This window comes from Conger conger, chromosome 5, assembly GCF_963514075.1.
Source record: "Conger conger chromosome 5, fConCon1.1, whole genome shotgun sequence".
Classification (NCBI taxonomy): domain Eukaryota; kingdom Metazoa; phylum Chordata; class Actinopteri; order Anguilliformes; family Congridae; genus Conger; species Conger conger.
The window spans coordinates 59,614,046-59,631,863 of record NC_083764.1 but is presented as its reverse complement, the minus strand read 5'-3'; the positions used below and the strand labels follow the sequence as shown (position 1 = coordinate 59,631,863).

The window sequence follows — 17,818 nt, the reverse complement described above, 5'->3', positions numbered from 1 at the left end:
ATTTCTGGCCAGGCTAAATTGCTTTTCTTTTTAATGAAATCATTAATATGACCATTTCACCCAAAAACAAATAGGAAATCTGTTCATATTCACACATGATTAATCTTTAAATATTTGCAATGTGGACATTTGTGTTGACAATTAGCCTAATCCCTGTTGCAAATGAGGCAATAAACAAATTACTAACCCAGAGAAAACAGTTTGCTTCCATTCTGACTCCATATCTGATTCTTATATGTACGGCATAGATTATTTATGATCTGCTGTCTACTGAAGTGAAATTAAGTGAACATGACACAATGACAAGATGTCAAAGTTCTTCCAATTTTCCTCATAATTGAATACTGTAAGAAAATATCTGTGCAAACACTGTGGTGCAGTTGCTCTGTTCTACACACTTGCCTGGATTCAATCAACATTTTTATTAACCTTGACTCAGACAAATAAATGCCTTAGTGTTCATCTTTCCTCGCACTGGTTTGGTGAGTTATGCAGCACATCAATATTTACTTATCAAACAGTGCTGATAAAGTCAAAACAACTCCTGTAAGGACGGTTATTTATTTAATCCAGACCACTGTCTCACTCACATACGGTCGCAAAACTGCCTTGTGGATCCTCCTCACAAAGATATAGTTAAATCTTATTGTCCAAGCGGTGTATTAAATGAATAATAATTGTGAACTCCATTGAGCTGCACTTAGTGTAGGCTATGGGTTGACAATTTCGCTCAATATTACTCAGCCGAGGCATGGTATAAATGCTCCATGATACAATTGAAAATCAGCCGTATTGTACTCATGTTACCCAGTGTGGAACACATTAATGGTGACCTGCTGGACTGCTGTCTCATTATTAATAGCGATGGAGTGGACCAGTTTGTACGGGATCCTTTCCCTCCCCCATATTTACACCTTTTTAGATTTGTTCCACTTAGCCTCTGTATGATCCAGGCTAATAGGCTAATAGGATGTGAGTGAACTGTTATCTCGCTCTGCTCCTCGGGGCTGTCTCTCTGTCCTCCCGCTTGTGCATTGAGCAAATGACCAGGTTTGAGGCCTGACTACGGACGTCATGTCACAGATTGACAGCGAATGACAGAGAGAAGCCCACCCCAGCTTGTCTGTCGTTAAACACGGAGTGTTAAGATTGAGTGGTTTAGTGGGTGGAGCTTTGAAATGCTGTCACAGTCTGATATATTTTCGGCCTATTAAAATACATTCCACCATTCAACCACTCAACTGTGGGGAAAAAAATAGGTTCTCATCGAATATTTGGACCTCAAAAACTAGTTGTGCACTCCTTCTTGCTGTAAAATCCAGCTATGGTCAACAAGCATGGCCAAGCTGGTATGAACTAGTTAACCAGCTACATTGCCAGCTTTTTCAAAACCTAGCTTGAGCTGTTTTTTTTTTTTCAGCAGGGCTCTGTATTGTAGAATGTAACAATGATGCATTATTCTGTGGCTTAGTCACAGTCACGGCCCAGGTTATGTTTACTGATGTTGTAAGCGCATAATGGTACTTTCAAGGCTGCAAAATGGAAATCTGCGATGACATTTGAATCTCCAAAATCAGAAGGGTGATGTTCGGTTGAAATCTCACAATATTGGCAACCGGCTCTGCTCTGTTTATATTTATAGCCTGTGAAAAATAAATGAGACTGAAATCTCATTTACAAAGGCTTTCTCCCTTTCCGTGCTATTCAATAGGCACTAATGAGTACTGGAAAGTGGTTCAGAATCATTCACAACGCCTTGATGAATGTCGCGGGCCCTGGCAGCTGCTGATGTGGCAGACATGACATTGAAACAGTGTTGAGCGTAGCGCGCTTTTTATTTTTTGTTCTTTTTTTCTTTTCTTTTTTTCGGGTGTGAATGGCGGCTGTAAGCCGCCGTCCTCAGCCCCCCGAGCACCGCGGGAAAGCGTCGCTCTGCCGGAGGCGTGCGCTGTATTGTCTGCCTCTCCGTGGCGTGGGGCCAGCTCACAGGATAGACACATCTGGAGCACAATGCACGCCGCGGTGTAAACACTCACAGTCGCCCATCATCGTCCCTGCATCCCACTCGCAATCAAGGTCCCGCTATTGACACCCAATGTCAGGTGTAGGAAGCCCTGGTTTTCATTTGTTTGCAGTGTTAAAAACTCATCTGAATATTTCGACAAACCTCTTTCAATTTTAAAGGGCTCTGAAGAAGTTGATAATGACGATGATGACAATTATTATTATGATGATGATTGTGAAGATGGTGATGATGATGATTATAATTTTTTTAATGGACAACACTGTAGAATCTACAGTAAAATTCACTAAAATGACACTACACCAAAAGCTCTCACTGTAATTTCTACAAAGCAAGATTAAAAACGGAAGCAAATGCCTGTTTGGGGCTGGACATTGGCATTTTTTAATTTGAAGTAGGTTATAAAACGTTCCTAATCCCGTTCCTAATGTCCAGACCTCCACTGAGCAGGTAATGACACAGACATCCCTTCCCTGATTGAATTATTTAATCCTGTTATGATTATTATTCATCAAAGCCCTGCACAGAACTACAGACAGGAGACTGTCTGAGAATAATCCTGACGAGATTTTTTTTTCCCCTTCAAACCATTTCTCTGCCAGGCGTTCCTTTTCTGTTTACCCCTGCCTATCGCCCGCTCCTCTCCTCTCCTCTCCTCACTCCACTCCTCCCTCACCTTTTCTTCTCCGTGATTGCTTTTTTTTTTTCTCGCGCAGCCACGGTTCGCCGTGAAAGGCGCGGGTTATCGCCGGGGCCCATCTCTCTCGTACAAAGCTGGGGATGAATGGTAATATCTCCCCGGGGGCCCCCTCCGTGAGAACGCGGGAAGGCTCCGTCTTTGTTAATCTTCGCTTCAAAAGCGCGGGAGATTTACAAGGGAGCACCCTCTGCATTCAGGGCAAAGAGGCAAGACAATCATCCGGCCAGGGACCCGGTCCGTCGGCGCATCTCCATAACTTCTCCCTTCCCGTACTCAGAGTGGGTCTTTCGACGCACGCCTGTTTTACGGCCTGCTGTGAGCCGGCACTCGAGGGTGGGCTGATTTACTGGGAGACGGAGTGCTGCTGGTCTTCTTCGTTTGAACTAGCATTGTTGTTCATCTGATGTTTGTACACTGATATCTCTTTGATTTCTCATTTTTGTTGCGCACAGATTTGATTATGTGAACACAAACAAGATCGACTTTATCTGCTTTCAAGATGAGAGTTCATTAGCAAAGCCTTCTTTGAGTCATAAAAGAACCAAAATCAGCGAAATTATTCAGCAAAAAACAATTCCGTAAGCGCAGAAACTGAACATATTTTTGGGTTCACGTAGATGAATATGAACAGATTAAATCGCATGGTCTGCACATTATACCAAGGTAATTAATTTAGCTCCAGGTGTAAAGAGGGGGAAGGAGTCCACTGTAAGGCTCTACTGCTCATGATGATGAACCCATGATGAGCATATTGCGCTTGGCTGCTGTTGTCTCCTCACGAATATAAGAAGCGCACTGGCTGAGCCTTTCCAACTGTGTCAGGCCATCTGCCTCCTTTGCTCTCGACTCGGGTTTTTCAGCAGAAACACTTCTTCCTGGGGAGCAGATTCTCTTTAAAACCAGCACATACGGGCCAAATGTTTTCACAGTTTTATTTTTTAAAACCATGATGAATATTAAGACATATTGTACCTGTGTAAATAAAACACCTGTAGACGGCTTCTTAAAATATGCGTAGCTGTGCTTATAATTCACACTGCTACGCTTTACAAAAACAGATCTGGGCAGTCATATTTTTGACTCTTTTTTTAAATGAAAACAACTTCCCAATGAAAAAGTGGCCGTCTTTGTCAGGCTGCCAGTTGAAGAACACTGTATCAGAGCCTCCACATAGCAGAACCCCCAAGGAGCTGCCCCACCTTACCACAAAACAAACTGCGCTTCCCCACTGATCATGTTTGTACTTAATAATAGAAACATTAGCTCTTGCGTGCAACAATACAATGCCTGCCTCAATTACAAGAAGAAAACCATGGCGCTTTCCAAAGCTTTAAAATCACTGTCACTATCTCAACTTGTGAGATTCCTTGTTTGAACATACAGATGTATCTAAACAAATTATTATCTCCCCTGATAATTGATCAGCAGGAAGGTTTTTAAAATCCTTGTTAGTAACTTTTCCCCAATTAGACTCATCAGTGTGAGGCCAACTGTTGTCTAACTTAATGATTTTCCATGGGCATTAGACACATTCCAGCATCTTTTGTCTGTGTTTTGTCTCTGTCTCTTTTGTTATACCACCAGCAAACTGAAATCAGAGATACAAAAGAAAAAGTCCCATTAGGGTCCTCAATTGACTGTACCTTAATTACTACCCTTGCAATGTATCATTATTCTCATTTAGTGCCCAGCATATGCGTGTTGGCTCAGATTTCAGTTAACACTAAAAGAATAATCTGACCAGCAAGAGGAAGAAGCCTTTTATTACCTTTCCCACACATGGGTTTAAAGACCTCTTCTCTAAAGAGGATCAGTATTTACCGTATTTACGAGCTGTCCTGTTCACTTCACAGCCGAGACGTTTTTCATCAGATTACCGACAGATTCCTTAAGGTTCGTAAGAGCTCAAGATTATTTTTTATTTAACTAAACCAACTAGAAGAATGATTGCCTCTTTGTTGTGATAATTCCACAAGCACTGCATCGTATTAGTTATGCATCGTGCAGTTATGTACGAAGAAGTTGTAATCTCAATAAAGATTTGAAGAAGACTGTCTGCCGGAAAATACCATAAAGAACTCATTAATTCTGAGACACAAGTAAATATTGATGCATGTTAATTAGGCTTTACATTTAGATACAGTTCAAAAATGTCAACCTGTACTTGTTTACTTCTACCATATTTCTGTTCCTCAACAGGAATATTCATGGACTTGAATTTCTCCGGTGAAATGGTGTTGCTAATGGGGCACAGATAGCGGATAAAAAACGGGACTGACTGACTGACACCAGTACATCTGATGAAGCAGCTATCTCCCCTCACTCATCAATGTGCGGCTTTTAATTTCCTGTATGACATTTTCATTTTAGGCCACCCACCCCCTTCTCTTTTTTTGCATGGCACTTCCGCTGTATTAGATTGCACAAGGGCGAGGCTCAGTATGGGGTGTGATGGAGGGCCCTAAATTGGGGTCAAATTTGAAGTGTAAGCACAGGTTCTGTTTTGTTGTCTGCTGCGCATACTAACAGACTTGAGCATCTACAGTATCATTTCAAGGACAGGGTTCTAGTTTCGGTACACATCAGTCCCGATTGCACAGGATTTATGATGCCACACGGTTTGTCATTATGTTCATGAATTTCTGAAACTCCTGTCAAATTTAACCCCTGGAGGGAGCAGGGGTTGTAATTACATAATTACTGTAGCACAATAATATACTTAGTTAGAAAAAAATGTCTCTGTATAAATAAATTGCATTTCAGCCAATGCTTGTTTTTTGCTCTTTGCTCTATGAACATATACTGAAGTGTATTCTGGGAAATGTGCAGACGAAAATGTATACTGCTATTTTGACTAATTAGAGCAATTAAGGCGAGAGAATGTTTTCAACAATAACATGTTTACAGGTACCCCGCAGGAATTGAGTCTAACACCACTGCACTCTGCAGTTATTTTTTTCACAGCAGTGTTCATTATTTATCTCTTGGTGAAAAGTAGTCACGTTTCACATTGCAGCGCTCCCGTTCTGTCCTTTAATGTGATTTCACTGTATCTGACATTGATTCTTCCAGTGCTGCTCTTCAAGGCAGCGTTGTGCGTATTTGTTTCATTTCCATAAGCTGTAAATGATCCATGCACCTTTCAAAGGAAACTGCTTATGGCCTTGGAAGCCAGTTAATCTGCACACATGCATTGTGTACCGTAGTATATCCTTTTCAGAGATTTTCCAGAGGTAGTTGACATCCAGGGAGAAAATGGTGAGCATTGTGTGCTCATGCGTGTGCTGAAAGGAGCAGAAATATATCTGTCTTCTTGGCAAAAAATGATCACTGTATAAATTAGTGAGACAATATTATACTGTATGTATTGTGTATATAGAATATGATGTTTGTATATACAATACATACTGTGTAATATTTACTCACTATTTACTACAGTGACTGTTTTTGGTCAGTTAAAAAAGACGGATATATAGGTATTGTATTGTATAATATTTATATATGCAATACATGTAATATCCAGTCACTAAAATGGGGGGACTATGTATAAAATGGGCTGCAATTCCTACATGGTGCATCTGATATGGATGAATAGCTCCTTTCAAATCATAAGTCATTTCAAATCCGTCTGGATCCAAAACAACAAAAATCTTACATTTCACTGTCCAAATACTTACATACTGCACTGTGTTTGTAGCAGTACATATGCCATATGTTCGGGGCAAAGACATATTTTTTTATTGATTTGGCAACAAGTACTCCCCAATTATAACGTTTGTAATCAAAGTTATATTGTCTTAATGACGCCACCTCCTGCACCGTCTGCAGTTCCAGTGAATATCTCCACTCACGTTCGGCTTCCTCAGAGGACTGGAACGTGCCTACCGATCGTCCTTGAGCGCGGCAGCCCAAGACACAGGAGAAATCCCACGGCTCCGGGGCCTAACAGCCGGAAAACGGGGTTTACATCCACACAGCCCTGGAGAAATGAGTGGGCAAACGTAATGGGCTCTGTGGCCAATGAGATGGGTGATGTGCTGGTTAACTGCAGGGAACCCGTGGCGTTGCTTTATGACAGCGACGAGACATTCCTTACGGCCACTCAGCTTCGCAGCTCCAGGACGCTGGTGGCACGAGGCTCGCTCAAGCAAATTCTCCAAGACAGCTGAGGAAGAGCACCGATAGGGAATATGCAGCTTCTCAAAAAGGCCATGGAGATAATCAAACCTGGAGAAAAGGAGAGCAACCTATGATTTTTAACATTACATTTTATGATATTTTATGTAATCCCATGCAGGTCCGGGCGGCACCTCCGCTTAAGCCTTCTAAGCCTTTATGGGTTCATTGTTATAAATTGAACTGAATTAGAGAGTCTGATGAATGTTTGTACCAGGAAATACAGATGACAGGTCCTTCTTCCTTTTCTTGTTATGTGGGGCCATTAAAAGGTCAGTTGAAATTGGATTTATGCCGTTATGTATTTTTAGAACGTGCACTTTCCTACTTCGCCTGTTCGCGCTGGGGTTTCCAAATTGGAAATGTCCTAAGAGGGCTGAGATTTCATTTGTTTGACCCATCAGACACGCTGGAAATCTTTATTTATAGTGTGCTGAAGAAGTATATTCCCCCTTCCTGATTTCCTCCATTAGTGCATATTTGTCACTGAATGATTTTAGATATATGGTATTAGACACAGTTTACCTTTGTCTAGAATTACATTTTGTCGAAAGATTATCAGTTTGACAAATATGCAATAATAGGGGAAATCAGGAAGGGGGCAAATACTTTTTGACATCACTGTACTTACTGTGTGAGTCAGACTGGTCTGGAGGGAATGCATACTTGGGCAAGCAGGACCTTATTAGCACAGCGATCTAGCACATTACGCAGTGGTTTTCCCCTAGCTATCTGGGGTAATCCATCACCAGGGAACAGCCATTGAAAATGCACATGTAAATGCTGCATTAGGAAAAGCGAACACCTACATGAGATATATACGTATACGACGGAGTCCCTATAGGAGGGAATTATCCTGAATGTCAGAGTGACTCTGAATGAGGGCGTGCAGTGATTCAGTGGGGACCGCCGCACCGTACGTGCCGTCTGCCTCTCGGTTCCATAGATTCGGCCTGCTTCCCCCCCCCCCGCATGTCGTCGAGTGCAATAAAAGGATTTTACAGGCACGTTTTAGAGTGCGAAATGATCTCAAAGATGGAAAATAACATTTCGTGTAGCGCGGTCCCATTGAAATGCGTGTTAGTACAGTGCTTTTCTCTGTATAATTGTGCTGTTTTTGTTCCACTCCGAGTGGCCTCATCTTATGCGATCACTTTTGTATCATCCAGAGGTTGGAAAATTATGGCGTTACACCTACCATTCCTGTCTTTTGATAGCTGAAGTGATGAAGAAACACTGTAAGTGTGCAAAGTGATTTCCAGCACATAGAGAGCAGATTGAAAAATCTTGTTGCCGGTCTAAAATTGCCCCTACAGAAGTGCCTTCTAGTATCAACAAGGCCCCCCACGGGAGTGTTCAACAAAGAAAAATGGAACCTAGTTTCATTTATTTATTTATTTTCAGATAACACAATGCTGGGCTCCCATTTCTATCTTGTATTTCAGACTTCTTGGTAATGCAAAAGCACTGCGCTGTCAAAAAAGACAAGTAACACCAATTTGGCTGGAAAACTGGATTTCGTTTTTTTTTTTTTTTTCATATGTTTTACATGTCTCCACAAGCAGGAGTGAGAGCTTGGTTATGAGAACGACATTGAATTGTCACAACATTATCTTGAAAGTTTCTTCTACTGGGACAGATTGTGAAACCCTGCAGTACCTTGTCACGTGGTCCAGAAATTAGTCCATGGTGTAGAGAAAATGTTGTTGATTAACTCAATCCTTTTACATGACATTTTATATCTGAGAAACAGCTTGCGGGAAACATACTGTAATAGCTTTTGCTTTTGCCGTTTCCTTCAGTAAAAGTGTTGAGTGTTTGGCTCAAGCTACAGGTGTTTTCCCAGCTAACACAAAATATGCTGCCATTTATTGACAATGTTATGATATTGACAAAATATTCCAGTAACATTGCCAGAACATCCTGTTGGTGGGTTAGCATGTGAAATTTTATAAGAGAAAAGCGCAGTATGAAAATAACTCAAGCTAGGTTTTGAAATACCTGGTTCTGGTTGACCTGTTCAGACCAGCCCCATACTCAACACGGTTTCACCAGCTCAACCTATGCTTTGAAATAGCTGGTAGCTGGTAATTGTGAGCTAGTCTAGCTGGATCTTACACCTGGGGTGTCCAGTACTCTGCAGCATGGAACGGGCAGCGGCAGAGAGAGAGAGAGAGAGAGAGAGAGAGAGTTGTTCCCCGTGCTAAAGTCGGCCCCTGTCTTTCTCCCCCGCCCCTCCGCAGTCTCTGAAGATGCACTGCAACAGCTGCGCCCTGGTCACCAGCTCGGGTCACCTGACGGGGGGCGGGCGCGGGGACGAGATCGACCGGACGGAGTGCGTGATCCGCATGAACGACGCGCCCACGTCCGGGTTCCTGCGGGACGTGGGCCAGCGGACCAGCCTGCGGGTGGTGGCGCACTCCAGCATGCAGAGGGTGCTCCGCAGCCGGCAGGAGCTCCTCAACGCCAGCCAGGACACCGTCTTCATCTTCTGGGGCCCCAGCAACTACATGCGCCGCGACGGCAAGGGCCTGGTCTACAACAACCTGCGCCTCATGAACCAGGTCCTGCCCAGGCTCAAGGTCTACATCATCTCCCGGCAGAAGATGCTGCAGTTCGACGAGCTCTTTAAGAGGGAGACGGGGAAAGACAGGTGAGAGGCCCCGCCCGGGTAATTTGTTGACTAGATTGTAAGATTTTTTTGTAAGAGGTTATTTTTGACAGGAAACTGTAATTATGTCTTTTAAAATCCACTGCCCAGGATGAAATTACAACAGAGGTGGTAGAAGTATTTTGGCAGTGCTGTTGAAAGTTATTAAATAAACATGAGCTGTCAACTCCAAACATGAAACTGGTTGTTAGGTATGCAGGGAACTGTTTTTAAATATGTCTCCATACAAAGTCAGAGCACAACATGGGGGTTTGTGTGTCAGGACCTCAGAAAACATGCAGCATGCAAGTGTGAGCAGCTGGTAGGGTCAGGAGACTGGAGACGTATGTAACAGATAGAAAAAAAAAAGAAAGGAAAAAAAAAAATGTAGTATTCAGATTTGCCTCATATGTACAGCAGAGGATCATAGCATTGTGATATTGATGTCTCCTCTTAATCCAAAACGGGCCATGACAGTGGTATGGTAATCCAGGCTTAGAATCTGGAAAAAGGGGATCGTCTTTTAATCTCTGCCTCGGCTGGAGAGATGATATTTCAAACACTTCCTGCGCTGGAGAGCTGACAAGTCCAGGGACCGTCACAAAAGTGCTGCCAAACACATGAGAGGACAAGTGCATCTGCGAGCATGCGAGAAAACAGGCAGATGCTATTAAATATTTTCTTTCCTCCCAGCTCTGAGCCAATTAAATTCAGCATGGACATAAAAATCAAGGCCACTGAGGGGCCTCAGTGTAAAGCTGAAACAACGCGGAGAGAAACAGCCAACTCTGCTCAGTACAGTACTGTAGGAGCTGTAATCAGACCACTTTCATCACTACATGTGATATCAGACTTACATGTACAGTGGAATCATAATCCCCAAGAAGACCTCTGAAGCATAATTCAGGAGCGGACCCGCAGATTTCCCGAAAAGCGAAGAGTTAATTAAGGCGCCGTAATTAGCCGGAAGCGTTCGCCCACCGGGGCCTGGGTCTATTTTCTCCACTCCACTCCAAATGGAAAGCCGAGTTTTCTGCTTCCCTGAACCAATCTAATTATGGCTCGGATTCGAAAGGTTGACCCCGTGCGTAAATTAAAGGCTGCAGACCTGCACCTGCAGGTACTTTCTTTTTCGTCAGGACATTTTTACTATTCATTGCCAAACCAGTCATTTTAATGTTGAGACATTTTCGGTGATTACGGGGCTACTGTGGATGGGATGCCCTGGGCCAAAGGCTTAAGATTCATTCTTGTATTACATTCATTTTAAGACCCGTCAACCGTACCAATCTAACTTGGATCTATTAGGCTGCTGAAAATGACTAATAGTTTCAATGCAAACCAGATGAGGATGTGACAGGTACATTTGATTGCTTCCACATGGAAAGGAGAGGGGGGTGTATTCCACCTCTAATAAGAAGATGAATGCATGATACTGGTTGTGACAAGGTAATCTTGATTATTAAACGCATTTTTCTGAAGTAATGAAAGTAGAAACCGTTCAGGAAATGCTGGATGTGACTTCTGGCATGTATTTGGGGAGTTCTTCTTCAAAAACACTTCCTTACAAAAAGTAGTTGGCTTGCTGTGTACTGTGGCAGCGTCCCCCCACTCTAAAGCTGCATGGTGGCCCTGTCAAACCCTTCAAACTACCTACTAATACAATGCTACAAACTAGAGAGCTTGATACATTAGACTATAAAATTTACCAAAAGAAGGGGGATCTCGACGAAAAAGATGTTCATTTCCGTACCATTTATTAACAGCTGACACACCAGCAGGAATTTTGAGGTGGGATGAGGAACACAAGGAGTCTCGATGGCGCTTGTGGCTCGAGGTTTTCCATTTAAAGTCTGCGGTGGTACACAATTCCTAGTGGACCTCTCTCCTGATCGGAGAGGATTTCGTCCAATTTTACCTCTGAGCTACGTAATCAAACTAATTGTTCAATTTACTGCATCAATTTGAGCAGTCTCTCCAGCGCTGAACTTATTAAGAGCCCTGGAAAGACTGGATAAGGACCTGAGTAGACCTGATACTGTCCTTTGTCCAGGCTTAGGGAATCAATATGAGAATTCTTTTTTTCTTTCTTTTTTTTCATAAATCATTTTACATTATTAACAATGAAATGACTGATGATGCTGGTGTGGCTCTGCCATACATTGTCACCTCCATGGCCAATACATTGGAATCTTCCCAAAGGAGGATTTTTTTTTCTGTGAAAGTTGTCTGTGATTCTGGTTGAAATTTAGTATCAAACATAGATAGAAGATAACTCTAAAGGTATGAAATAAAGCAATAGAGCACCTATAAGCTGCAAAGCAATTTATATCATGTCACAAATGTTATTTAAACTAAATAATAATGAATCAGAAATAATTTGTCAGATTTGGGTTTCGTTCTTCCTAGCTGAATAAAATGGCTGCCAGCAACTAGTCCCAAGCAGCAGTTTGTAGCATAAAGCAGAGAGAGAGGGAAGAAAGTCATGAAGGACACACTAGCAGGACGTGAGCATTAACGCAACAGCGCGCATGGCCTACAAACAGGCGATGAGGAGCTTACTGGATTTTTGGCAGACGCACAAGTGTTTATGGGATCCATCTGCAGGGACTGGGCTAGCACAACAAATAACAGAAGCACAGTAAGTGGGAGGAACAGAACAACGATGAGTGAGAAGATGGGAGTAGTGGTCGGCTTGAGAGAAACTATCTGCGATTTTGACAGGCCACTACCAACTGTTAAAATTCCGGGCAAGCTCGACTTTGTAATGCTTGTAGCAGTAATTGTAGCCATATCCTAGTGATGTGACATGTACATTAGTTATTGCAATTTCTCAATTTCTCAAAATGTGTGCTGTGTGTCAGCCCGGATTCCACTAATTCCCCAGAAGCTAGCTTATACGGGGTGACAGGTGCACTTTCAATCCACTCAGCTATGATTTCCAAAAATTGTACTGCGAAATGACTGAGGTATTTACTAATTACTTATCCAAGCCGGACTAAATATCCTCCATGCCTTGGACGTGTAGTCTGGCCTAGGACACTGGCCTGCATAGATGGTTAAACATACCACTTAGCAGAAGGGCAATAATTAAAAAATGTTAAACATACAGAATACTTGTAAACATACCAGGAAGAGGACACAAGGGTACATTGTCCCCATGGATGGTGAGGACGATGGTGAGGGAGGCCATAAAGAAAGCAAGGATCCCGGTTCAAGAAATGCAGAGATTGCTGGAAAAACGCATCCTCCGTACTCTTTGGAAGGGTAGCACGAAGACAGCCCTCAGTGATACACTTAAAAAGAAAACCAAGCATCAGGAGTTCGCCAAACCTCATTGGAATTATGATGTAAGAGATGTGCGATGGTCAGATGAGACCAACATTTTGTCCATACACACCAAAAAGAGGAATGCATATTTATCAAGGGCGCCAATATTTTTGGAGATGTATATCATTGCCATTTTGACCATCTTTCCAATAACATCATCCGTGCATCTGTACCTGATCTAGCACATTGCATATCCTATTCAAGCTCATTATTTTGGGGCTGAAGCACCAAGGTAAATAATACAGAAGAATTTCTAGGTTTCAAACACACAATCCTACAGGTATAGTACTGAAGTAAGTGTCTGTATATCGTATGTGTCTGTGTCTGTTCAGTTTATTCATTTTAAAAAGTGACCAGCATACCTTTGAGACTCAAATTAAAGTTTTGAAGTACACGCGGTGCACAGTCAAGCATTAAATGTTAAACTGTGAGGAGAATGTAATATGAAGTGTTTTAAAGGCCATCATTAGTGCTTGTAGCAGACAGTATGCTACAGCGCCTCAGTCTGAGTAATGATCAGCAGTAAAAGGTCTCTGTATTGTGCAGTTTCAAAAGAGGCTGTTCTCAGCCCACATATTGAAACTTGCTGGCAAAACCTGGATGAATGGCTCCACATTGGTCTTCCAGAGAACAATTAGCAGTGAAAAGAGGCAGATGGCACAGTGTGAATGCTGCTTCCTTCTTCAGAGGAGAAACGCGGACATGTTTCCAGAGCCAATGATTCTAACTGCAGAAAAGCTGCTTCTGGAAAGATGGTTTCAGCCAGTTCCCAAAGGAGGTCTGGGGTATTGGTTGTTAGGAGATGAACATGGCGGTGATGTGTGGGTATGTTAAGCGTTGGGGGATGGGGATAGGTGTTCAGAGGTGAGCGGGTCTCCGGCTCTGTGCTTGGCTGATAAACTCAGAGGAAGACGAGCGTTTTGGTTTGGAGAGGTGTTGGCATGAAGCATTAAAGTCTTGGCAAAGTAAATGTACACACCCCTTTCCTCCAACGGTCTTTCGCTGTTTAGCGGAGAGGAGAACGCGGAAGGGCTGCCTTAGGCTGCTGAATAAATATTGATAAAACTCTCAGGAGTCTCCCTCTGACCTACAAAAAAGGCAGCTGTTGGATCCTTCCACCAGAGGGGGTATCACACCTCTCGGTTAGAGCTATAAACAGGCTTTTTCACCCACCGCAGGTAAAGGCAAGTTTGACACAAAAAAAGATAAGCACATTCTCTTGGTTGGCTTGTGGCTTTTCTCGTTCTGGTTTTTCCTCCAGTGCTCGATTGTTTAGCTTTTTGGCAGCTGTTCTGTTGTTCTTTGCCATTTCTTTTTGCCCCCCAGCTGATGTGGGAATCCACTCAGTAGCCCTGCAGAACAGCTCACAAGACTGTCTCAGAATCGCACAAGGTGCCTGACGCTGGTATGGAGGTGCACTGCGGTTGACACGTGCAAAAGCTGTGATCGAGTCAGCAGTTATTGACAGAACCCAGCCCGTCGACGTACTGCAGAATGATCATATCAGCTTCCATCGCTAATAACTATGGACCGTGCAGTCATGCCTCCTTTATGAAAAATGTTCTTAGATTTAAACTTAAATCTTAATGTAATCTTGAGATCATTTCGCAAATTGCACTTGATTTATAAAAATAACTGAGGCCAAAGGAAGTTGCTTACGTAAGGTTTAACGGAGCGTGTCTGAATCTTACGCACATGGTATATAAATCTCAAATTAATTCAATTTGAACTCCTATCAGACAAGTGCTGCCATGATGGATAGTTTCCTCATGTAGCACACAATTTATTAGCCATTCTATCATGTCTTAAATAAAATACACCTGGGATTGATCATGATTCTTGCACTTCATGCCTAAAATTGATTATCGATTAAATGTTATTCTTAAAATGCGCACACAGCCCACTTCAGTGCTCCACATAACCAGCAGATAATTTATGTTGTGTGTAAAGGTTGCGCAGAGATGCAATCATATCTATCAAAGTGGGATTTCATAATCAAGTACTTAGTCTTAGTTTGTCTATGTACAGTAAGGCACCAATTGAGAGACAAAAGATCTGCAATTTGATCGTAAGATTTTATAAATGAGGCCCCTGGTGTTCTTTGAATATTTTCTTCAAACTATAGATTACCATTATTATACAGGCTAGTAGTCTCAGGGGTGGCAATGTAAATGAATTATAGCGCATTAACTAGTCTTTTGGGCTTCAGCAGAATGGAGGGCACCTGGCAGCCGCCTCTATCTGTAACCGGAGGACACACTGAGGGGAGGTGGGTGTCAAAGCAGCCGCTGACAGCCAGCGGAGAGGGAGATAGAACTTGATGTTTGATTTATTCTGTTAGTCCCAGAGCTAATGGAGGTTGTTTCCCCTCTCGCGCTACGGGATCGGTCTCTAGGCATTTGTCGACGGGTTGTCATGACAGAAGCTAACCTGGAACGGTGCACGCCGCCTGGTCCCCAGGGTCGGAGTGGCTCCCCGCCGGTTTTTAAAACGAATGGAAGTATCAAACTGCACGAGGCAGGGGCTGGGGGCTGGGCGCCGTTCCCAAAGTCCCCCCCTGTCAGGACGGAGCAGTATCTGCGATCTGAATCCCACCGTTTGTAGGCCAGTCCCATCATCCATCACCATATTGAGAGCAATTCTCCAGATCTCTTTTTTTAACTTTTTTTTTTTTTTTTTTTTACACACCCATTCTTCTGTGAAGATCAAAGGCGGATTAAGTAAGAATGGAGTAAAGCCCTTCTCAGATTGAACTGATAAGCACACCTTTGTGTTCTGCATCTGCCTCCGCCTCTTTCATTTGCACAAGGCCTATACCTTCAAACAAAACGGTGATAAAATTAAGCAAATATAATTGAGCTTTACTCGTGTGAGATTCAAGAGGTGTTTTCCATTTGTTCATATCTCCTGGGTTTTGAGTCTTTTCTGATTGATTTCAGGATCAATAGAAAGGACCTTAAGGGCTGCCTAAGCCTCTTCCAGCTGTAGACGTATCTGACCTTGCTGCTAACACATAGGCCTACTTTAAATAACCAATCAGACCTCAAGGGCTTTGAGGAAGTACATAATTTTATCATTATTAATTGATGAAGCAACCTTGGAATTATGTACTTATCACCCTTTATAGTATATCATATTTTCCCTTTCTTTTAAACATCAAGCTGGCTTTGTAGTTTGTATATTGCCCTGTATACGTGACAATAACCTTCACACCAGGCAAACAATTTTTGTCAATAAAGTTGTATGTGGGTGGGAGCAAAAGGAGCACGCTGGAAGAATAGATATGATATACCTTTTGATATCTCAGAAATATCGTGTATACAGTGCGTGAGTAAGTATTACAAACCGCTTTCTGTAAGCTTTGAACCCAAGCGTTGGAGCTTTTCATTTCGAGAGAACACCATGACGCAAACCCCAGGTGGGTAAAAAGGTTCTTTCTCTCCAAAAAGTACTCTCTAAAAGGTGCCAGGAACTGTAAGCACTCTTGGTGTGTGGCGGGTATACGACTATATGCAAACCGATGGAGAAATGTTTTTGTTTTTTTTTCCAGCATGACATCCGCCACTGGAAAGACTCTTGTTTCTCTGGTTTGTTTTGGTTCCATTTTCAATTATCTAGATGTTGTTATTCACATCCTGCTTGTGCCGTTTCCAGGAGACCGTGGGTACTTCCACACCATTTCCCCCTCCCCCCACCCCCGTACATTCTTTACTGCAGCCAGCTACAGCAACTGCACATGAAATTTGTTTACATCTTACAGACCCCATCAACTCATAGACCCACTGTAAGGAAATATGAAGACACATGCTGTTCAGCTGTTTTTTTTTTTTTGTTTTTGTTTTTTTTCCTTAACAATAAAAATGAAAATACAATGCAGAATCTCTGGCAGTCAGAAATCCCTGAATCCCCTGAAGAAGCAATCAGAACCGGCTGGAGATCATATGCCGGCTTTCTGTACACGAAATTTCGGCACACGCAGCGGGAGACGAGGACATCTTATTTTTTGGGCCGCGGTATCCGCGTGGAATCATTTCTACTCTCTCCAACTCTCTCTCGGAGCTCGGAAAGAGCGCTCGGAAGATCCTGGTCCTGAGTGAAATTGCGAACAAAGTCGGATCATTTTCCAAGGGCCCAGCTGCTTCTCATTGTAAAGAAAGAGTAATTAACGGTAATGAAGAGCTGGCTGGGACTGATTCAGCTCTGAAACAAATAATACTGCAATTAGATAAGGGTATGGAGTGTGTAACCATAGTGATGAGCGATGTGGTTATGGCCAGGTGGAGACATGCAGGCAATTTAAGAGTCTCAGAATCAATCACATGTCAAGAATTATTATAAGTAGTATTTTTTCTCCCCACTGGCATAACAGTCCCTTTATTACCTTGTATTAAATTAGGAAATAATGAAGGCTCAGGTGATCCTTCTTAGGACTGAAATGATGCCCCTGTATGAATGATTAAAACGCAATGCGAACAGAGCTGATTCACTGAACACCGGACCTGGGTTCAGTTTCCATACTTAATGTAAAATATCTTAACATTGTTGTCGTACGATACTCCATATTTATGATTTTGGGGTCCCATTGAGAAAATATAAAGTGTCAGTCACAGCTCTATTCAAAATTGACCTTTTGTCCACTTTAGTCATCAGCACCCCCACAGTTGCAGCAGTGTTTTAGTGGGCAGGCAAAGGCTACAACACGCTGCGTATTGGTATTATGCTCTTTGTGAATGACTAAAGATGACCTTTCCATTTCGATCTGTTTTTCTCTCAGGAAGATTTCCAACTCCTGGCTGAGCACCGGCTGGTTCACCATGTCCATCGCCCTGGAGCTGTGTGACAGAATCAATGTCTACGGCATGGTTCCCCCCGAATTCTGCAGGTGAACCCCGCTTGACTTAATGCTTCGCCATTAAACAGTAGGCCCGCAATCAGAATG

The 17,818-nt window shown here is 42.7% G+C and overlaps 1 protein-coding gene across 1 annotated transcript in view; it reads left to right on the top strand.

Moving 5' to 3' along the window:
* The window catches only part of st6galnac5a (ST6 (alpha-N-acetyl-neuraminyl-2,3-beta-galactosyl-1,3)-N-acetylgalactosaminide alpha-2,6-sialyltransferase 5a), a 34,517-nt gene that overhangs the window by 14,409 nt on the left and 2,290 nt on the right, over positions 1 to 17,818 (top strand). Inside the window, exons 3-4 of the mRNA XM_061243094.1 lie at positions 9,143 to 9,552; positions 17,654 to 17,761. Of these exons, the coding sequence (XP_061099078.1) occupies positions 9,143 to 9,552; positions 17,654 to 17,761 (518 nt within the window). The remainder of the gene's footprint in view (positions 1 to 9,142; positions 9,553 to 17,653; positions 17,762 to 17,818) is intronic.